General features: G+C 37.0%; 2 protein-coding genes across 7 annotated transcripts in view; one reads left to right on the top strand and one right to left on the bottom strand.

Annotated features, from left to right (window-relative positions):
• The window catches only part of nlrb5 (NOD-like receptor family B, member 5), a 40,147-nt gene extending 22,910 nt beyond the window's left edge, over positions 1-17,237 (top strand). For 2 of the 3 annotated variants that reach the window (XM_077222366.1, XM_077222367.1), the window contains exons 7-24: positions 212-275; positions 2,279-2,316; positions 2,462-2,513; positions 2,952-4,586; positions 4,760-4,840; positions 5,545-5,634; positions 5,733-5,861; positions 6,561-6,719; positions 6,834-6,920; positions 8,472-8,563; positions 9,790-9,815; positions 11,962-12,038; positions 12,475-12,689; positions 12,966-13,216; positions 14,682-14,798; positions 15,275-15,416; positions 16,393-16,437; positions 16,538-17,237. In XM_077222366.1, the coding sequence (XP_077078481.1) occupies positions 2,953-4,586; positions 4,760-4,840; positions 5,545-5,634; positions 5,733-5,861; positions 6,561-6,719; positions 6,834-6,920; positions 8,472-8,563; positions 9,790-9,815; positions 11,962-12,038; positions 12,475-12,689; positions 12,966-13,216; positions 14,682-14,798; positions 15,275-15,416; positions 16,393-16,437; positions 16,538-16,818 (3,426 nt within the window). In that variant the 5' untranslated portion in view covers positions 212-275; positions 2,279-2,316; positions 2,462-2,513; position 2,952 and the 3' untranslated portion in view covers positions 16,819-17,237. Of the gene's footprint in view, positions 1-22; positions 61-211; positions 276-2,278; positions 2,317-2,461; positions 2,514-2,951; positions 4,587-4,759; positions 4,841-5,544; positions 5,635-5,732; positions 5,862-6,560; positions 6,720-6,833; positions 6,921-8,471; positions 8,564-9,789; positions 9,816-11,961; positions 12,039-12,474; positions 12,690-12,965; positions 13,217-14,681; positions 14,799-15,274; positions 15,417-16,392; positions 16,438-16,537 lie in introns of all 3 variants that reach the window. The other variant, XM_077222368.1, reaches the window with a different exon arrangement.
• Positions 17,155-23,391, bottom strand: part of kirrel1b (kirre like nephrin family adhesion molecule 1b) — a 54,489-nt gene continuing 48,252 nt past the window's right edge. Inside the window, exons 12-15 of one of the 4 annotated variants that reach the window (XM_077222379.1) lie at positions 22,653-22,760; positions 21,699-21,823; positions 20,200-20,316; positions 17,155-19,611 (exon numbers count right to left, since the gene is read on the bottom strand). In XM_077222379.1, the coding sequence (XP_077078494.1) occupies positions 19,066-19,611; positions 20,200-20,316; positions 21,699-21,823; positions 22,653-22,760 (896 nt within the window). In that variant the 3' untranslated portion in view covers positions 17,155-19,065. The remainder of the gene's footprint in view (positions 19,612-20,199; positions 20,317-21,698; positions 21,824-22,652; positions 22,761-23,391) is intronic. The other 3 variants (XM_077222383.1, XM_077222382.1, XM_077222381.1) reach the window with 3 other exon arrangements.

Below are 23,391 nucleotides of genomic sequence, written 5' to 3' on the forward strand. Positions count from 1 at the left end.
CTAACTAGTTCTTTTCAAGCAGGGCCAGACGGAAGGGTGGAATTTCAGTCATCTGCTCCTGTAAGTGATGAGGAATTTCCTATAATGTGTGTTTGTTATAATGAGACCGTGGTGAACTATAAAGGACTTTTGATTTTCAACTAATGTTGTGTGCATCTGTTTACTCCATGTTAATGAACTGCTTAACACTCATCATTCTCTCCTTATTAAGCGGCCCACTTACTCAATGGTTGGGGAGGATGATTGGACTGAAAGATACCCGATGGAACTCCAAGGTAGGCTTATACTCTGGGTGTTTAATATGAGAGCTCTACTTTGATCGCTCTTAAAAAAAACACAAACTGAATAACTCGGAACACTATAAGAGTTTAGATCCATAATTTAAAGGCTGATACATTAATCAGTGGTGATATAGTAAAAGGTTTTATTTTTTTGAAACGGGTGTAATTTGAATCTTGACGGAGCAGTTCTCACATTGATGTTCATATTTATTTAGAGCTTCTGAACCAGAAGTTATAATTTGGGTTTAGTAATTCAATGCCATAAAATACTGTAACTTCAGCTTGGTTTAAAAGCATTGTCTGTTCTTTTGTCTATATAGTGCTGTTAAACCAGACTTTTAATCTCAGGGTGACTGTATTATGTGATTATTCTCCATTTAATGTATCATTTTGTATTCTGGGACTAAAGAATTTTTGAAAACGTTTATTTTTTTTAAACTGTTCTAGTAAAATATGAAATTGTTTTGCTCAGTTAAATTACGTTGTTTTTTATTTAGCACTGCAACAAATATGTTTTATTATAACAGATGTTTACATAGTCCACAAGATATTATAATATCTGCATTCACACAAATGAAGCAGTTCAAAAGTTTGCATACACTTAATTGATTCTCAGTATGGTGTCATTACCTAGATGATCCATGACTGTTTTTATGATCTGTTTTTATGATAAGTCCCACGTTTGTCCATCCGGAGCAGTTCTGTTCTTCAGAAATATCCTCCAGGTCCAGCACATTCTTTGGGTTTCCAGCATCTTATTCATATTTAAACCCCTTTTCCAACAGTGACTGTAAGATTTTTGAGATCCATCTTTTCACACTGAGGGACTCTTCTTACACAACTATTACAAATGGTGAAAACATTTACTGGTGCTCCAGAAGAAAACACAATGCATTCAAATTCAGGGAGTGTAAACATTTTACAAGATGATTGGGGTGTAAATTGTTCTTTCTTGTTGCAGGGCAGGGCTAAAAAAACAAGTTCTTTTAAATAAAATAAGAACAATTTCCAATCATCCTGTTAAAAGGTTTACACCCACTGGCTCTTAATGGGTTGTGTTGCCTTGAGCATCAGTGAATGTTTACAGCTTTTGATCATCCAGGTAACGACACACACTATTAAGAATCAAGCACATGTAAACTTTTGATCTGGATCTTTTGTGTAAATTCAGTTATTATTATGTTGTGTGGTCTATATGTTAACAAACATCATGTGACTTGAACTGGACATATATTTAAACTTCCTCTCAAACTACTTTTGGTGCAATAAACAATCCTTCGTAGTTTCTTTTTCTAGCTAGTCAAAGAAAGTTTTAAAAGAATTTAGAATGCATTTTACTTGGTATATTTAATACAATTTCATGAGAAATCAAAGCAAATCATTCTGAATTTGCAAAAAAAAAAAAAAGAATTTATGAAAAACCTATGAATCATAATTTGAATCAAGTGTGACCAACTAACACTACAAAATAATGCTGCCCCACTAAGTTTTCGAAATGCCTCCTAACGAATCAACATCATAATGTGATGTTGATTCAACACTGCCATTGGTTTAATGCTAAAATTAACCAAAATAATCAATGGTAATGTTGTTGAATCAATGTTACAATGTAATTTTAGTTCAACATCATGTTTGCACCCTCAGTTGATGTTGAAAATTTAATGACATAAAACAAAATATTACACTGCCATGTTGATTTTAAATCACTTTTGTTGAAACATTGAGAACCACTTAAAATAAAAAACGCATTAAGCATTAACTAGACTACTGAGTGCACATGCAAAACTAAAATTCCAATCAGTTTTCAAACAACGATGGGCATTTATCCACCCATGTGTGCTGTCGGCTTTCATCAAATTTCTGATCCAACGGTCAGTCTCGACCAAGATAATATTTTGGATAAAAACTCAGCATTGTATCAATGTTACCCTGCTATCTGGGATTATACTTTACATTATTCCAGCTGTCACAAGATCTAACTAGTTCTTTTCAAGCAGGGCCAGACGGAAGGGTGGAATTTCACTCATCTGCTCCTGTAAGTGATGAGGAATTTCCTATAATGTGTGTTTGTTATAATGAGACCGCTTTTGATTTGCAACTAATTTCCAACTAATGTTGGGTGCATCTGTTTACTCCATTTTAATGAGCTGCTTAACACTCATCATTCTCTCCTTAATTAGATACGGATTTTCACACGGTCTGTGGTGGATGATTGGACTGAAAGACAGCAAGGTAGGCTTATACTCTGGGTGTTTAATATGAGAGCTCTACTTTGATCGCTCTTGAAATAAATCACCAACTGAATAACAGGAAACACTATAAGAGTTTAGATCCATAATTTAAAAGCTGATACATTAATCAGTGGTGATATAGTAAAATGTTTTATTTTTTTGAAACGGGTGTAATTTGAATCTTGACAGAGGAGTTCTCACATTGATGGTCATATTTATTTAGAGCTACTGAACCAGAAGTTGTAATTTGGGTTTAGTAATTCAATGCAACAAAATACTGTAACTTCAGCTTGGTTTAAAAGCATTGTCTGTTCTTTTGTCTATATAGTGCTGTTAAACCAGACTTTTCATCTCAGGATGACTGTATTATGTGATTATTTTCCATTTAATGTATCATTTTGTATTGTGGGACTAAAGAATGTTTTATTTTTTCCTTTAGCATGGCAGAAGATGGTATGTCAGTCAACTGGCATGAGAATGAGAGGAGTTTCCTCTCTGGTGAACAAGTCTCGCTGGCTGCCCTGTACACTGAACCTGTGATCATTCAGAAAAAAAAAAAAGGGAGTTTTCGGAAAATTAGTGTGGATGAGTTGGTTTGTTTACACATTGGTCTGTATAATCCAACTATCATTCTCCAAGGAAATTCTGGTAGTGGAAAATCTTTCATAGCACAAAAGATTATGTTGGACTGGGCATCTGAAAAAATGCCCAGATTTGATCTAAATTTCTACCTGAGGTACGAAGAGGTGAAGTGTATTTCTGAGGAGATGAGCTTAATTGAGCTCCTGAGCTTGAATTGTAGTTTATCGTCAGATCAGATCTCACAGATGTTCCAGAACTCATCACAGAGAGTCCTCTTCATCATTGATGGCCTTGATGATCTTGATGAACTTACATTCATGTATCATGAATTTTGCATATCATCTCCATTCCAGAGAGCCCCACCTGAGATCATTATTTGTTCCTTGCTTCGTAAACAAATCCTACCCAGATCTTTCCTGCTCATCACTACCAGATCTGAGGTCCCGCAGGGCCTGTTGGGACAAAAGCGTTTCTCTAAGATTGTTGGTTTCAGTGAGAAAGGGGTGGAGGAGTACTTCCAGAAGTTCTTTCAGGATAAGGAACTCTTCAGAGAAGTTTTTAAGTATGTGAAGGCAAATGAATCCCTCTTCACCATCTGCTCCATCCCTGTTATCTGCTGTATCATCTGCACAGTTATGCGGGAGAGGTTCAGTGACGGTGCGGATGCGATAAGTGGACTGGAAACCACCACCTCCATCTATGTTGACTTTGTGTCCACTCTACTGGAGCATCACTGCCAGGGTTTGAGTCAGTCCGTCCCGACCCTGCTGAGGAGTCTGGGTCAGCTGGCAGAGAGAGGGATGATGGAACAGCAGGTCCTGTTTGATGAGAAAACTGTTAATGAAACAGTTTCAGACCCTGCTGGTAATCCATTCCTGTGCAAGTTCCTGTGTAAGAGAAGAATCCACCAGGAGACGATGTTCAGTTTCATGCATCTCAGCTTTCAGGAGTTCTTCACCGCTCTGTACTATGTCCTTCTCGATGTAGAAGAGTCCCAGAGGAAAGTGAGAGAGCTGCTTCACACTGTAGAGAGAGGATGGGTTCTGTCCTGTTGGTCTGATAGAGACTTTTCAATGGCAGATGTAGAAGCTAGACATGCAAAGCTTCTGCAGCCTGTGATTCTGTTCCTCTGTGGTCTCTGTAAGAAAGAATGGATCCCCTCATTCTTTGAAAAGCTCAACATGGCTGTCGCTGTCAACATAGAAACCCAGCTTAAGGAATGGCTTAATCATTGCTCACAGAGATATCAAAATGAACACATGCTGTTCATTCTCCATTGTCTCTATGAGCTCCACGAGAAGAGCTTCATTGGAAAAGTTTTGGAACATTTGGTTTCAATAGATCTGTCAAATGTTCCACTGAAAAATGCAGACTGCTGGATGTTGCAGTTTTGTTTACAGAACTGTGTTAACATTAGCAATCTAAAACTCAATATAACATCTGAAAATTTGAAGATTTTTCAGACTGCACTGCACAGTTGTGAAAAGTTATGGTGAGCAAAGATCAGACTCGCTACATGTTTTGACACTAACATATTATCACTGCTCTTGATTTTCTACTTACTACACTAAAATACATTCACTGTTATGTGATCTTTAATCTTGATCCAAGATTAAAGATCATATTTGATATCTTAATGTTAAAGCGTTCTGTTCACTTTTAAAGGATGAAAGTGGATCACATTACAGATGAAGCTGGGGATTTGATCTCAGCGCTTGGTGAAGGAAAGATTGTGAAAGAACTGATGTAATAGATGTTTCATTCTAAACTTTAAGTAATATCTATTACTGCTATAGGCTCTATGCACGGAACACAGCCTACACATTTCATACACTGCATACAGTGGCAAAATCTAAACCAGTGCCTGTGCTTCCAGTGTCCTCTTTAGATCACGCAAAGTGTGTTCAAGATAAACAATCAATCAACATTTAATGTTTATCATATATTTATAATGCTATTGTCAATTAAGTGAACCGCAACCTTTTCCCTTACATTGATCTCTCATTACCTGATTTTTATCAGAAATTACACAAAATATTCACATTTATTGGCTCACTCTATTCCATGGTTAACTACAGGATTTCTGTGCCAAAGAATTACATTTTTCAGTAATTCTTTTACAATGCACCCAATATTTGGCAGTGCAGTCGCAGTAATATTAACTGTCATTTTGTCATATGTATTAAAATTACTATACAAATAAGATAAAGTATGAGTAGTCAGAGACTTTTTAGCTTCTCTACTCAGCTGTAGCTAAATGAAATGACAGCTTCCTGTCTTACACAACAATGGATATTATTCACAGAGATTTGTGAACTGTTTATCTTTCGCTCCACCATATGTTCTGGAATTAGTGAGGCAAAAGTTGCCTTGCATAGAGCTCCTTACTTTTTTAGTGAGGTACTAATATAGTAATAATAATAATATAATGTCTTCATTGTAATTGGCAGAATACAGGATCAAGAAGGATCGAAATCTCGCAAGAAAAGGAAAAGCTTCTGCCAAGAGATTATTGCATCAGTTGAAAATGAAGATGTCACGTAAAAAAAAAACGCTAATCATAAAAATGACAGCCTAATTTGTCACATATGCAGAACTAAAGTCTCATCTCCAAACTTTACTTCTGTGGCTATTTTAGGCTCTCTGTTTGCTGCTCAAAAATGATACCATCATCCCTAATCTCAGAATTAACTCTCACCTGTTCACGGCATGACATTTCCTCTGTCAACTGGAGAATCTTCCTACAGAAACTCCACAGATCACCAAGGTCTGTAAAAAGTAAAGAGTGTTATTGAATTACCTGTGTTTTTGCAGTCTCTGTACTTATAGTGAAGCTGTGAGTTTAATTTCTTAAAAAAAACACCTCTTTGCTGATAAATATTTGTTTTATTAAGAAATCATGATTTAGTTAAAGGGATAGTTTACCCAAACATGAAACTTCTTTCATCATTTACTCACCCTCAAGTTGTTCTAAACCTGTATTCTTTCTTCTGCTGAACGCAGAAGAGGATATTTTGAAGAATGTGGGTAACCAAACAGTTTCTGGTCCCCATTGACTTCCATAGTTCTATAGTATAGTTCCATAATATGGGATTCAATGGAGATCAGCTACGGTTTAATTAGTTTTCAAAATATCTTCTTTTGTGTTCAGGAGAAGAAAGAAACTCATACAGGTTTGGAACAACTTGAGGGTGAGTAAATTATTACAGAATTTTCATGTTAGGGTAAACTATCCTTTCAATAAATGTCACTGGACAGTGTTGACAGTTTTGTGTGCTGCTGAATGTTTCTGTGTGTTCATGGCCAACGGTTTAAATGCACACCATCCAGCCAATCAGAATACTCAGACAGATGTCTAAATGTCTACAGTAGATGTCAGTATACTATATGTTATTATATGTACACTATATATGCAATAATATTTACACTGGGGTGCAAATAACATCTGCTATTTTTCTTTTTATAGGTCTCAAGATCCATCACTGGACGAATTGTTCCCTCTCGATGTCCTGCGCTCTGTGCCTGGTTTAAAGAAAGTCCATATCCAGACATTCAGATGGACTGTCAGATGGAATCCCACAATCCTCTCCCTCGTCCAGGCCCTTCCCAGTCTGAATGAACTCAGGTAACTGAAAGATCTGCTCTTTTAATGTATTTGTTTATGCTTGTGAATATTAAACTTATTTTTAATTTGTTTTCACAAGTTCACACATATGTAGTTAAATGGGTTTTTTTCCAGGATAAATGCAGCAGTGTCATTTAATCCATTAAAGGATATACAGTCCCTGAGGGAATCACTGACACAGACAGGTTGGACCCTGAATGTGTAAGTATTAAAGTATATACAATTGTTATCGAAATTATTCAACCTCCATTGCAAATCAGGTTTAATGGCAAAATTTACACACTTTTAGCTGATTGCAATGAAAAAATCAAACAAAAGTAATTGAAATAGCTCAACACAACAAATATTTCAAGCTGTTTCCCCAAATTAACTGAAAATGCAATTTTTGAGTTCTGCAGTGTCAAAATTATTCAACCCCTTTATGGCAAGCATCTTTAGCACTTAGTAGAACACCCTTTTAGGGGTGTCACAATACCACAAATCTAGTAGTCGGTACCAATACCACCAAAAGTACACAATACTCGATACCAAAGTCGATACCATGGTAAATGGGGGGAATTTTTATAAATATTTATAAAAAATAAAAGGAAATCCCACATACTATCAATACTTGCAAAAAGTATTAAAAATATTTATCAGCAAAGTTTCAAACCTTCATCAGGCATATACAACATACTGTTCAAGCTCAATCACATTTAAAATTATATCATGACCAATCACTGTGAAGATCCATCAATTACCTATCACTTTCAATGATTGAATACTTCATAAACTCCTCATCATCATATACAAAAAGTTACTTAAAAAATTGTACATTATATAACCGGGAAAAAAATCTATAGCATCGCATTAAATAATGCTTCATCATTCATGCCCATTGGTGATAAAGTCTGAAGGGTAAAAATTCCAAACAACTCACGTTTCTGTGAGAGCAATTCAATATCAACCCCTCTAGATGGTACACTCACTTTTTCATAACCACAATACCTCACGAGCAATGGCCTCCAGTTCATGCGTTTAGTACGCGCCTCACTGTGCAAGCTGAAACCTCAGTGCCTGTTGCCACCAAGTCTTGCTGCAGGTCTTTTGCAGTCACTCAATGGTTTTTCCGAACATGCCTTCTCAGAAATCTGGTTGCTGGTTGATAGCTTCCTTTTTCTGCCCTGTCCAGGTAGTGTAACCACTGTTCCTTTAACTTTGAACTTGCAAACTATGCTTCCAAATGTGTCTCTTGGAACATTTAGTACTGTTTGTGAAGGGCGATATCTTCTCTTAACTTTTTGGACCATTCTTTTGACTTAGCCATATTTCTAACATGCAGTCAAATGTGACACTCAACAAACCTAGCCAGTTTAGATATTTCATGTGTTTTAGCTCAAGCACACCTGGTGAAACTAATGAAGCCCTTGATTAGTTACCTCAGGTGTGCTTGACAACACCTGTTTTGCACATTTGTGCTGTTGTGAGGGATTCTATTCAGGGGGTTGAATAATTTTGAGACTGCAGAAGTCATTAAAAGTTGCATTTTCAGTTAAATTTGGGGAAGCAATTGAAACATTCCTTGTGTTGAGCTATTTCAATGACTTTTGTTTGATTTGTAATAAGGGGTTAAATAATTTTGATTACATTTTTCCTTCCCCATTTCTTTGCATTTCTGATGTAGCAGCTGACATTGCTGAACTAAAAAAAATTTCTTTAAAAAATGTTTACGTTTTTTTTACTATAATCTGCATTCAATTTTTTCTCCTTTAGCTGGAGAAAGTCAATGTTGATTGAGCGTGACAGGAAGGGTTTCACAGTTTCACAGTTGAAGACAATAAAGACAGAAAATATTGAGAGCAAAAGTAAGCAAATCTTGTACAACCCCTTGACTTTCATAAAGGTGCTGTAAGTAATGTTCTGTGGAATGGCGTGCAGTAAAAAGATGTCACTGAAATAGGTGTCCTGAAATATCACTTATGTCTCTGTGACAGTGCTTGACTCTTTAAACTGAAAAAAGTTCTTTGTTAGCCCATCAGAAGACTTTTTGCCAATATAAGTCATTTTGCAGAGAGCATCATGTGTTGGTTTGTTGCAAGAGAATGCTGTTTTGATACTATTGCAATTGACAACTATACCTATATCTCTATCTCTGATTACAGTTGTCTCCAAGCATCTCTGTATGCATAGACGATTTTACAATGAATGCTGGAGGTGCATTTGCACACCTTACTGTTAACCTACGATAATGACAAAAATATAAAACATGAAAGTTAAAAAATATTTTAGAAAATATTTAAATTTTAAATCAACATTTTGAATCACTGTCTATAAAATGACTAGAACAGCTAATCACTTATAGAGCCTTTTAGTTTATACTTACAAAGTTCTCTTTTACTCCCACAAGTGAATCCTTTTTTGGTGAACTATTCTTTTCGCTGATGAACTTAATAAAATGTGAAGAATTGTAGGCCTATTAAGTCCAATTTTTGGGACAAAATGCCCTGGAACAAACTCCTCACTTACATACAGTATATCTGAAAAATAACATTCCTTTTCAATATACTTTTATTGTGTGCAATTAGATGAGGTACTAAACTGAAAAAAGACAACACAATACAAAGGATGTAAATCTAAATATCCAGTCTTTTCTCTCGGGTTTCAGATTGTGTTCTGTGCTCTGCATTTTCCATCTCTGCTTTATTTTGTGATAGACTGGTTAAGTCTACATTATCCTCTACTTATTTACTTGCCAAAGCCAATTTTTAATCTGATTTGGTTTGACAATTATTAGTTTTGCTTGTTAATTTTGCTTTCATTATTATTGAATTATTATTATTATCATATACATTTTCAGTTTTATATTACATGTCTTGGTTTTCAGCAACAGAGTTTAATAACAAACACTTTAAGCAAACTTGATGGTTAAATAAATATAAACTGTGATTGTGGTGTTTCATCTTTATTTGCCTCTCTAGTGCAGTCATTTTCATTTCCAGACAGTGTCTGTCGACTGAATTTCTTTGTTTAGTAACCTGTTTAAGTAACTCAAGTCTGCTGATAAACCCATTTGTGTCTTACTCTTCATTAGGAGCTGAATCACCTTCAGGACAGTCAGTGAGTAGCAATTGTCATGTATTTTTTCTTTCTTACAATCAGAATTGCTAAATCAGAGTTGCATTGAATTACATGCATCTAAATCAGAGTTGATTGAATTACAATCAGAGTTGCTAAAAGGAACTACTCTGATAAACTGAAAAACCAGTTTTCATCCAACGACCCATCATCAGTCTGGAATGGCCTGAGGAACATTACCAACTACAAGTCACCATCCCCTCGATCTGTGGACAATCAACACCTGGCTGACGATTTAAATTCATTTTACTGCCGGTTTGAAAAGCCCTCATTCACACCACACTCCCGGTCTGATCTGCACTTCACACATTCAGCATCACCTCCTGTTCTCCAATTATCACTCCCCCCTCCTGCCATCCAACCTGAGCTTAAGGTCTGTGTGGAGGACGTGAGCCGAGTCTTCAAAAAACAGAAGACTAGGAAAGCCTCAGGCCCAGACGGCATCTCATCTGCTTGTTTAAAAGCCTGCGCTGACCAACTGGCCCCGGTCTTCACGCAGATCTTCAACAGATCATTGGAGCAGTGTGAAGTTCCCTGCTGCTTCAAACGCTCCACTATCATTCCTGTCCCCAAAAAACCCAAAATCACTGGACTTAATGACTACAGACCTGTCGCTCTCACGTCTGTGGTCATGAAGTCGTTTGAAAGACTGGTGCTGGCCCACCTGAAGGACATCACTGGACCCCTGCTGGATCCCTTTCAGTTTGCTTACAGAGCAAACAGGTCTGTGGATGATGCAGTCAACATGGGACTGCATTATATCCTGCAACATCTCGACAGACCAGGGACTTATGCAAGGATCCTCTTTGTGGACTTCAGTTCGGCCTTCAATACCATCATGCCTGGTCTTCTCACAGCCAAACTGACCCAGCTCTCCATACCATCCTCGATCTGTCAGTGGATCACCAGCTTCCTGACGGACCGGCAGCAGCGAGTGAGACTGGGGAAACACACATCCAAGACACTCACAATCAGCACCGGAGCCCCCCAAGGGTGCGTTCTCTCCCCACTGCTCTTCTCCCTGTACACTAATGACTGCACTTCTAAAGACCCCACTGTCAAGCTCCTGAAATTTGCAGACGACACCACTGTCATCGGTCTCATCCGAAACGGTGACGAGTCTGCTTACAGACTGGAGGTTGAACAGCTGGCTGCCTGGTGCAGTTATAACAACCTTGAGCTGAACACGCTCAAAACAGTGGAGATGATCGTGGACTTCAGGAGGAACAGCCCAGCACTCCCCCCACTCACCATCATGAACAGCACTGTGGAAAAAGTGGAGTCATTCAGGTTCCTGGGCACTATCATCTCTCAGGACCTGAAGTGGGACAATCACATTGACTCCACTGTGAAAAAGGCCCAGCAGAGACTGTACTTCCTTCGCCAGCTGAGGAAGTTCAACCTGCCACAGGATCTGCTGATTCAGTTCTACTCAGCCGTCATTGAGTCTGTCTTGTGCGCTTCCATCACTGTCTGGTTTGGTTCAGCTACCAAATCAGACATCAGGAGACTACAACGGACAGTCCGGACTGCGGAGAGGATTATTGGTGCCCCCCTGCCAAACCTCCAGGACCTGTACTCTTCCAGAGTGAGGGAGAGAGCAGGTAAAATCATCACAGACTCCACTCACCCTGGACACCACCTGTTTGAACTGTTACCGTCAAGACGGAGACTCAGATCACTGGCCACAAGAACATCTCGGCACAGGAACAGTTTCTTCCCACAGGCCATTTCCCTCCTGAACAGTTAACACTCCTCCCAAGGCATATGCCTGTAAGTGCAATACTCCCACTGTTTAGTGCAATATCCCACAACTCAGGTGATACTTATATGTAGATTTATTTATTTATAATATTCAAAACACTGTAAATAGGTTCATAATCTGTAAATCTGAAAATGTCTATTCTGACTAAACCCAACTGTGATAGTTTTACTCTCATATATTTATATTTTTATTTTTTATTCTTATAATTTGTAGTATTATGTTTCATGTTGTATTTGTATATGTCCACTGGAAGCCTCAGTACCAAAACAAATTCCTTGTGTGTGCAAGCACACTTGGCAATAAAGCTCTTTCTGATTCTGATTCTGATTCTGAATAAGAGGATCATTCTTTTCTTCACTTCAGTCCTCAGGTGATGCAGAAGTGTTCACACCTGACCATTTTCAGGAAGATGATGAGGACAAACACAAGAACACATACAGGTATTTGAACAATTATGTTATTTTAGTGGAAACTGTAAAAAGATGAGGTGTTACATTTCTGATCTTAAAATGTCAAGTTATTGCAACACTTCATGACAGCATTTGTACTATCACATCCTCACATACAATTGCTTTATTATCATCTTCTATCAATAAACATTTTTCATATCCAGCATTTGTTCACCTTTGCATATATTACTGTCTGATTGTTCTATTTGATTGTTTTTGACTGTGTATTGTTTATTGAATTATTTTCATTCAATAATCTGGACTTCTTTCCTGTCAAATTTCTGCTGTAATTTGGATTTGTTTGTAAGAATGTTTCTAAAATCCTTATTCACACATCCCAAATCTGTTTACTTGAATGATCTGTCATCACATAATAAAAGATGCAGGCCATTATGATTTAATAAAATGAAAGTGCTCTGTCCTCCAGGTTTGTGTGTCCACATGCTGGTCAGTTTCGTTGCAGTCTGACTAACCTTGTGTTTGTGACGGAGGGTGAGGGAGAGGTGCTGTATAAAACTGTCACATGGGATCCTCATGTGTTAGTTGGTTTGGGTCAGATGCAGCCTGCAGGACCCTTGTACAACATTGACTGTTCTCATGGTTCAATCTCAAGACTGCACCTTCCACACTGTGAAATATCTGGTATGTTTATTTCTACATCCTAAATATTAATATGTTTCACAGAGGTTGACTTGAAAAACTGTATTTGAATTTATGGAATAGTAACTGATCATTTACACATCACATTACTTGAAACTGCATCTATGGAGGATATGTATGTAAATATTTTGCAAAGAGTGAGATGAGAGATCTTGATGATTACATAAAAAGCACTTTGTGTAAAATGTTGGTCACTGTATAATTAGAAAAACAATACCTTTATTTTACCAAATAACAAAATTCTTATGTATTTTGCAGAGGAAAATAATGATGGTTTGGCTGTGGCACATTTTGTTGGTGATAATGTAGAAATAATAGAGCCACTCAAAGTGACAGAAAGTCATGTGATCATTGACATCAAAGACCTCAGCAGTTTTGGCCTTGTCTGGATAAAAAGTATATTTGGCATCCCCATTAGAGGCCAGGTTTTGCTCTTCCTTCGAAATCTAACTCTTGAAAGGAAGAAACTTAATATCCACTTGCTCCCAGAGGATGTTCCAGTATCAGAGGTATCTGACCATATTGTTCCTTTGTTTTTCTATGCGCTTTCCGTTTCACAGAGTATTATAAAATAAAACACACATTGAGCATACTTGTGCATACACATAATTACGGTTTTTGATATTGACATTGCTTTCTGTGTAGGGTGACCAGACGTCCCGTTTTTCCCGGGACAGCCCCGTATTTCCACTCTAATTTTAGTGTCCCGACTTATTCTGAAAAAATCATGTTTTGTCCCTTATTTCATCGTTAATATATATATATATTTTTTTATATATAATAGGTTTCGTTTCCGAAAGGCTAAGTGAATATATATGTTACGTTCAAACCGTGTAGCGCGCGCATGACAGAGAGGGAGAGACCTTGTGTGTGTGTGCTAGTGTGCCTAATGAAGCGCATGTAAGACGCATTAATAGAGGGAATGCATTAACGTCACTTTCCCGCCGGAACACGCCCCCTCAGCCGGACTGAGTGGCAGAAGAGCAGCTGCGTGACTGGATTTAATAGGGGAAACTGCGAAAACGCAAGTAAAACAAACGATTATCAGTTTAAACTAAAGATTGGACTCAATATAGTGTTCCTTACAACTTACTAAAGATCCAGTGATCCATGGATATTAACATGCAGCCAGGAATCGTGTTTCCTTACATTTATATGTGCCTGATTTCGACACCAGGGAAATACATACAGCAAATTTGCCTGTGAATGCTTTATATAAATACAAAATAGGCAGGTCTAAATCCAGGTGATCACTTATCAATGTTATATATATCATCATATCGTCTAGAGACTTAAAACTTGTATAGTTTTTTGTCAGTGTTTATTTAAAAATGTCAAATTATACAGAATATACAGTGGTAAATATTTGATTGATGAGTTGTCACTGCAATATATAACAATACAATATATAGAGAATGATTTTACCACTAAATTCAGCATATTGACACAAAAAGGATAACTGCAAATCCACCTTTCGCTGCCTGGAGTCCAGTTGTTTCTATGAATTGTAGCGATCTATTTGCTTCTCTGTTCTGCAGCTTTAGGTAGTCTGTAAAAATGTTCCTCATATTTCTTGTCAAATCTAGTTGTACAGTCAGTCTCAAAGCTCTTTCCCGTTTTAGACGCGTTTTGTGTGTTTTTCCGCAGCATTCACACTTAAACCAATGCTGCCGCTCAGTCTTTTTGCCACTTGTGGGCGTAACTGCAGTCACTCCGGCCAACGGTGACGTCACGTGCATTCCCTCTATACGCATGCGTTCTGTATCTGTCCCGTATTCCACTCCGAGAAATCTGGTCACCCTATTTCTGTGGTGATGTTTATTCATTGTATATATAGTTCCTGGTTGAACTAGAGCTCATTTGGTGACTTGAATATGATGCATGTTTGGACTGAAATACTGTATGAAAGTAACAGAAATGTTGAAGTAAATTCACCCCCTTTTTGTGTTTTGTCTCCCGCCCCCTTTCCTCAAGGTCCAGAGCAGGCACTGGGATAAAAAATACATTGAGACAAGTTCAAAATGTCACCTGGTTCCTTACCAAAAATACAGTCTGTGTTGTCAGCCAGAGGAATGTGAAGTGCAACCAATGGTAACAATACTTACTGAATAACATTTGAATTTCAACTGAATTTCAGCGTGTAATTTGCTTTTTGGGTAGTTGATGTATAACATGTCTAATTACTTTTTTTAATAAATATTTTAAGTTTAAATGATATGAATTCCATTATATAAATAAGGGATAGTATATACTGTATATAGTACTGCGACTGGTCAACACAACATTTTACCTTCTCTCATTTAAAGATAACCTTGCATCAATATTCAACAAAAAGTTAAATATGTTAATTAAAATGATACGAAGAAACAATTCTTCCATATAGTTCATTATCCTAACTGTGGATTATTAAAGTCTAGCAACTTGGTCCATTAAAATCAAATGTGTGTAAAATGACAAACACCTTCACCTCATTTTAAAGCCTTTAAATGTAGCTCATCCAATCAGAATTCAGAGTCAGAACTAACCACCTTATAATGTTGTCTTCATTTTGGTGTTCTTGTTTTCAGACAGAGATTTTTGAGTGTAATTTTGGCCCAAACTATCATCCCACATTTGAAGTTTTTCTGGATGCTAACATTGAGGAGGTCAGACTGGGTATTTTGGAAGGTGGGAAGGAAGTGTGGAACAGACGGCGGATCTTTCTTACAGGTAGTCATGCAATTCTGTTGTTAAAAGCTTGTGTAGGAGTAAGTGATTTGATAAAAGTTTAGGACAGAGTGTTGATCTATAGACACTCCTCTTTGAGAAATGCCATTTCTACAGTATGTCCTTGTTTAGTGTTGGGAGGCTACTTTTAACGTATTCTTCAAACTAGCTATGCAAGCTAACTATGCTAAAGCTTTTTAAGGGAGCAGATATATATCTATATATATAATTTAGTTTACATTGTGATCAGCTGTATTTATCATGTCGTTCCAAACCCGTAAAGTTCCTCTTCAGAACACAAATGAAGATATTTTGAAGCAATTGTGTCTCTCAGAAAATTTAGACTAAACCCCTCAATTCATATGGATTAGTTTTACAATCTCTTATTTTACAAACTTTTTGAAGCATCAAAGTTAGGGTGGCCCTTATTTTTGGACTTTTGAAATCTTCTGCTCTCACCCACCGAGTCAACAGTCAACTACGTTTGGGGTGTGCTTAACAATACTGAAATTCCGTCTTAGTGACCATAACAGCATGTAATTAATAATTAAACAAGACAATTAATGTTGAATTAGGTTAAAAACGAGAACACAGAACCAGTGTTGTTAGTCTTAAAATGTTAAATTACAATGCTGTTAATGAGAACTAATCTTTGAAAAATTGCGATCTGATCTAGTTAGTGATGACAGCCCGACATACCCTTCATGGTAGTTGTTTAGCTGTCTATGGAGGAACAGAAATCTGTCAGATTTCACCAAGAATATCGAAAGTCTTATGGGTTTGGAATGACATGAGTGTGTGTAAATGATTTTACAGATGACAGAATTTTTATTTCTTCATTTTCAATTTTCAACTATCCCTTTAAGGCTGCTTCTCAGAAGGATAGTGGTTCATTCCCTGCAAGGAATGAGACCTCAAAAGATTGTGATAACAGATTTTTCAGTGATCTTAAATGTTTTTATTTTTTATCATCAATTAGAACCAAGTAAAGGTGTAGAACCTCCTGAACACAGAAGGATCCAAGGTCTGATTTTAATACTGAACATTCCAATTATATGTTATTATCTCACACATATTGTACACTTTTCTGAAGACTAACTTAAATCATCTTTTGTTTCAATCAGAAACTGAATTTGTGAAAACACATGAAGATGAACTCATTCAGAGAGTTTCATCAGTGATGGCGATTGCTGACAGTTTAAAGAGCAAAAAGATGATTACTGGTGAAATGTGGATAAAGATTAAAACTGCAGAACCACAACCGCGGAAAATGAGAGACTTGTTGGAGGCTCTCGACTCTGGAGGAGCTTCTGTAAAAGCAGAATTCTACAAACTGCTGAAGGACAATGAACCCTATCTAGTAAATGATCTGGAGTCAGGACCCAGTGGACCTTCACCACAGTAATGCTGAGAGCAGCTCTACCGTTATTATACTATACGTTGTTATATATGTACAATACAAGTTATAATTTTCTGTTTTCCAAATTTTAAACTCTATACCCAGATTTAAATTAGGTTGTAATCCCAATTTTTTGTCCCCACTATATTTTTGCAAGTTGATCGTGTCAAGGTAATACACTTGTTTTACTCTGTGTAAGCCTTCCATTTTTTGAGGTATGTATGATTTTGTTCTTGTATGACAACATGAGTTACTACGAAATGTTTTTATTTGATATTACTGTGGAAATATAACCACATACAATTAAAAAAAATGGTGTAAAAGTCACTGTGGGAAAACATATGGGTCATATTTTAATTTTTTATTTTACATTTTAAAAAGATGAATAAAACATATAAATGAAAAATAAAGTTAATAATAAACAATATGAAGTACAGTTTTTTTAACAGGAGCATGAGGAAATGGATCTCAAGAGTCACACTGAAACATGCTCTCATATTCACACACCTTAAACACAGTATTGCACATTCATTCCCTTTCCATCTCTGATATGTGGATTTGCCAAATAAGTCCCAAAATCACCAAGAGACCTAACATATAAACCCATTTCATAATTGCACCTGCAAACTTTTTTTAAACAGACCAGCTCACTGTAAAATTTATACTTATGACAAAACTGATTAGTTTCTAATTTGTTTGACCGAACTATTGATCATTGCATATTATGAACATTCAAAAATGTTTAATATAGACCAAGGGTCAAGTCCTGTAAATTTCATTAGAGTAAGCCTAAATCAAGCCAGATTTAAACTCAACAGCAGAAACATATTCTGCAGAGCAAAGGTTGACAACGTTTTTGAGCTCACATAATAAAAGCCCTTTGTTTAGCATAAAAGAGATTTTATAGAAACTCAGGATTTGAATGATTAAATTGCTTCAATTTTAATATTATTTTAAAATTTTGCTCTGATGATCTGATCCAACATCCCTTTCCAAAATTTAGACAACTGTACAAATCACGATCATAAAAAATGTTTTTAAAACAATTTTCTCCTTTACATTGCTTATACCAAAAACCATTCAGTCTCTGACCCCTTGCCACCATCTTAGAAAAATACTATAAAAGCGCTTTCGAATGCAATTTAGTTCAGATACAAATATGAAAAAGCACTCTACTCTACTTTGAAAGTGTGAAGGACAAATACACGGACACTTCAGAGAAGGAGATTCATCACATTCAGTTTTTCCTTCACATCACACAAGCAAACACTCTCTCACACATATGGAAACACAAAGCGTCAAATACTTGTGATGTTTTCTTGGAAGGAGGCAGAGCGTGTGTTCAGAGAAGAGTCTGTAAGTTAACTTTGACACTCTGTGAGTAGCATCCATTTGTTTAAAAAATCCTAAAATGTTACATAAACTCCAGCTTTCAGAGTTAAAAGCACTGGTGGCGTTTACCCAGATACTCACGTCTCCGTCCTATCAGAAGAGTTCAAACTGGCAGCAGACAGCTATTCCTACGAGGAGCTCGGGCAGTGTGAGCAGTGGTGAGTTTTTACACAAGCGATTGTCGACACCTGCGGTATTCTTCGACTGAGTGACTTGTTCTGCGATATCACATTGTAGATTTTACAATCATTGTGAGCATACCCACAACTCCCATAGTTTATTACACATCATATTTTATTAGGTTGAGTGATGGGACAGATCTTAATGGGTCCAGTGTCAACTACAATGCATAGCGATCAGGCTTTCACTGGGCTTTACACCCAATAGTTGATGGCTTCTGGGGCCCTCCAGCCTTTAGTTGGCTATTCTTTAAAAAAAAAAAAACAGCCTTTAACTGATTCACATAGAAAAAAAAACATCCAATGGCTGCTTTGCAGTGTCTCGTTACGTTGTGGACATTAGTTGAGATTTTAGAGGATTGGTTTTGCCACATAAACCCCTCTTCTTCAAAGAAATTTTGGAAAGAAGAGGGAAAGATGATACAGTTGAAATGCTTTCTCTCTGCTCAATACTGTGACATCTTGTGTTTTCCTCTTATGCTGCAGTCATTTAATAATTTGGCACTTTTTTTCTCTCAATCATACTCTTGTAAAGGTAGAAAACGCAGTGTGTGTGTGTGTGTGTGTTTGCATATAGTTATCTGGAGAGAGAGTTTTGGACTGTAAGACTGTAAAAATGGGAGTGTGTACCATGTATTTGCGTCAAAGGAAGTGCTTTTTTGTGGGGAAAAGCGTGTTTGTTTCACACATGAGTCTGCATTCTTTGCGTGTGTCTCTGAGAGTATTCTGTGGGCGGGGTCGAATATGGAAATTGGGCGGAGCTGGGATATTTTCCCACGTTTGCGTCTTGACTCGTCCCCGCCCCCTGTCCTGTTGGATACATTTCATAGGCTGGTCCTCCCTCCAAAGGCGGAGCAAAGCCTAACCTGTATTGAGGTGTTGTTGAATAAGCGTAGCTGTCAAAAGCCAACGGATTGGTTGATTCCAGCAGGCCACGGTCTCCAGAATAGTCTGTGGTCTTGGTGACTGGGTTGGGCGGGGCTTGGATTTGTGACGCCCTGGCAATGGTGTTAAAATGGGTGTACGTGTTGTGAGCCATTCGGGAAGCGGGACGGGGCTCGTAACGGCCCGGGGGCGCGGGGTGAATGTTGGCCACTGGGCCGGCGGCTGCTGCCGAAACTGAAGCGGGATTCGGTGGCCGGAATTCCTGGTACAGCAGAGAGCGGGTAGAGGAACGGACCTCATCATGTGTCGTAGCTCGAACATTGTAGTAGCCATTAGTGGGATCCTGAAATGACAAACATATAATATTTCACTGTGATGCACTAGTTAGTATGTGTCTGCTTTATATACACTGTATAGGTGTGTGGAAACCTCTATATATCTAAAAAATCTTATTAACACCAAACCTTTGAGAAGTAGTGTATCCATTGTGTATCCAATACAAAAATAGTTTCTTGTCTGTTAAAAAATGTTGGACAGAAGCTAAAATACTTCCTCTGTGTGTGTTTAACATTAAAGGTAAAGTGTGTTATTTTTGCACCACTAGCATAAGTAAACGGAATTGGAAAAATAACAACACCTTTCAAGAAAACTCACCTCATTTGCTATTGGTCAGGCAAAACGATAGCCCCGCCCAAATCTCACAGTATTATTTGAGCCAATATTGCTGTGTTGGGCTGCTTAGGGTGCTTAAACAATGAAATTTGAAAGCTTTGATAGCTCCACAGTATTTACAATTTTAGAGGCAATCAACCTACTTCACATTGTCTTTGCATATTAAACTGACACAATAACAGTAAACTGAAATTCAAAAAATATTGCACACTTCACCTTTAAGTGTAGCATTTATGTCCATACCTGCTCTGTTTCTTACCTTAGGCTCATACTCCTCCACCTTGGGTTCCTGCGTGTCGCTCTGGAGGTCTTGCTTCAGGTCCATGTCATCTTTGAAGGGCTGGGTGGAGGGAGAGAGGGAGACAGAGGGAAGAAACTAAACCATCAAACGACAAAACACACACACGGAGAGAGGGAGGAAGAGAAGGAGAGAGAGAGGGAGGAAAACAGGATATCAGCTTTATCAGAGTTGGTGAAGAACAGATGTTCTTTAGTTTGTGATGACAAGAAAGTCTTTCACCATCAATCATTTTCTCTTTCACAGTTGTGGATGAAATGAAGCAGAAATGGCCCAACAGACCTGACACAAAGTGGCTGTCGTTGCTCTATAGAGATTCTTCCTATAGCGCCTCATAAACTCACTAGTACATTAGTATTTGGATTTCAGTCAGACTGAAAGGTCATCTGAAATTGTACCAGACCAGTTTTTGCCACAGCCTGACTAAAAAATGTGATTGTAGAGATTTTGTAGTGACAGTTACACAATTTTCTAATAAACACTGGAAGCTTCCAGTAACTGTAATTTTTACTCAGTCAAGTCCACACTGAAAGCAAAAATGCTGCATGGAGGGATATAATCACAACAATTGCAACATATTTGATATTTCATATGCTGCTACCATTTAAAAGTTTGAGGTCAGAAATTTTTTTTTTATTGAATAAAAATGTATATATAATATACAAGTATATAAAATATACTTTCATTCAGCAAAAATATATTAAATTGATCAATTTATTATAAAACACTTATAATCTTACAGACGATTTCTATTTCAAATAAATCCTGTTCTTTTGAACTTTCTATTAATCAAAGAATCCTGACTAAATGTATCACTTTCCAGAAAAATAGCAGACCAACCATTTTCAAAATTGATAATAATAATGAATTTTGAGTCAGCATATTAGAATGATTTCTGAATAGATCATGTGACACTGAAGACTGGAGTAATGATGCTGAAAATTCAGCTTTGCCATCGCAGGAATAAATTACGTTCTAAAATATATTAAAATAGAAAACGGTTATTTTAAATTGTAAAAACAATAAAAAAATCACAATATCATTGTTTTTACTTATTTTTATCAAATAAATCCAGCCTTGTTGAGCAGAAGAGACTTGTTTGAAAAACATTAAAAATACTATCAACCCCAAACTTTTGAACAGTTGTGTACGTGAAGCAGGATTTTAGGCCAATGAGATTTAACTGTGGGCGGGGCTAACCAGCACAACCTGGCAGAAACCAAGTGCCTGTCTCGTCATGCTTCTCTATTTGTTAGGATAAAACATAATGATTCCACATTTGCAACATCGATGTGAACTAACCAAACCCTATCAGCCTCAATTTCTTTTCTTTTTTAGAAATATTTTAGAAGTCTTTATTTGATTATATTTTATAGTAACAAAATAGTATGTCAGACTTAGTCTAAGCGATGTTAAATCAGACAGCCTGATCTAGTCTAGTTTATGCTATAGATACTCACAGAATACATAGCCTTTACCATTCGAGTGGCTGTGGAAGCGCTGGCGGCCTCTTCCTCAAGACTGTGCGTCTCCTTGTTGACTGTTTCCACCTTAATGTCTGGCTTCAGCGTGACTCCACGACGACCTGGAAACACAACAGATCACTGACACAATGCCTCACATCATGTTTTATCGATGAAATGATTCAGTCATTTTATTGTTACCTCAGACTAAACCTACTGCAACCTTTGTGTTAGCAGGCTATTCTATAAAAGGTAGGGCACATACATCTTTATCACGTCTCATTAAAAATATATATTTCGTATTTGATAATAGCTGATTTAAAAGTTTCAATTAAAAAACAAAATACATAAACCATTTTTAAGTATATGGTGAATCCATTAAAGCCTGTCGAAAAGTTTCACTTTTGTCAAATGGTCAATACTGAACTTTGTCTAGATTTTTGACTTCTAAGTTTACAATTCTCATTGATGAGGATTCTCGTTTTAGGACAAAATTATTTATTTTTTGTTTAAAATCAGCATAGATTAAAAGAAGTTTATAAACTATGTTCGTAAATATAAATGCATATGAACAGAAATACTTCCCAATTCAAATATCTCACTTTATCTAATTTCATACAACTGGTGAGGGAAGTGTTTGCATTATTTAAATTAATTGTCATGACAACTATTTATAATGAAAAAAATAATAAAAAAATAGACTTCTTATTGAAAATAATAAATAAATATAACTTATATATTACTATATTATTTTAAATACATAATTTCTCATATTTCCAGGGTGAAATATGACCCAGACATGTTCTTGACAGGCTTTTTTCTTTTCTGTCTTCTAGCCACACGGGGGTGCCAAACTACAATCAAGCAAAATTAGACAACTTCATCACAAACAAATGAACATGAAACACAGATGCACACACTGAGTCACATACATATACACAGTGTACTCACTGCCTTTGCGTTGTCGATACAGATAGAATATCAGAGCAAACAGGAGGAGCAGAAGCAAAATGGAAGATCCAACAGATCCACCAGCTATCACACCCACAGGCACTATATCTGAAAGAGAGAGACAGGCATAAAACATACAGACACTATACGTACATGAGAGAGAGAGAGAGACAGGTATTAAACACGGACACTTATAGAGAAACTATACAGATGCAAAGACAGATATAATATCTACTGTCACTATTTCTGTGAGAGAGAGACAGGAATTATACAACAGATGCTATACAAATGAGAAAGAGAGGCGTAATACCTACAGACACTATGTCTGAGAGAAAGACCAAAAGATGTTGTGAGAGAAAGAGGAAAATACCTACAGATGTTATATGAGATAGAGACAGGCATACTATCTACAGATGCTATATCTGAAATAAAGAGAAAGGTATTAAATATTATCATTATTGTATACAGGTATTGTAATGTGTTAGACACTGGGGAGATACTGGGGTGCTTCAAGGCTTGTTGCTCGGACCACTTCTCTTTTCCATCTACATGTCATCACTAGGATTTGTCATCCAGAAACATGTTTTTTCCTGTCACTGCCATGCTGATGACACAACTCTACCTCTCATTCCATCCCAACGATCCGACGGGAGCTGCTCGCATCTCAGCCTGACAGACAGACATTTTTTTCTGGATGAAGACCACCACCTTCAATTAAACCTTGTGAAGACAGAGCTGC

This window comes from Siphateles boraxobius, unplaced genomic scaffold (assembly GCF_051911475.1).
Source record: "Siphateles boraxobius isolate OS27281-9 unplaced genomic scaffold, OSU_SipBor_1 86, whole genome shotgun sequence".
Taxonomy (NCBI): Eukaryota; Metazoa; Chordata; class Actinopteri; order Cypriniformes; family Leuciscidae; genus Siphateles; species Siphateles boraxobius.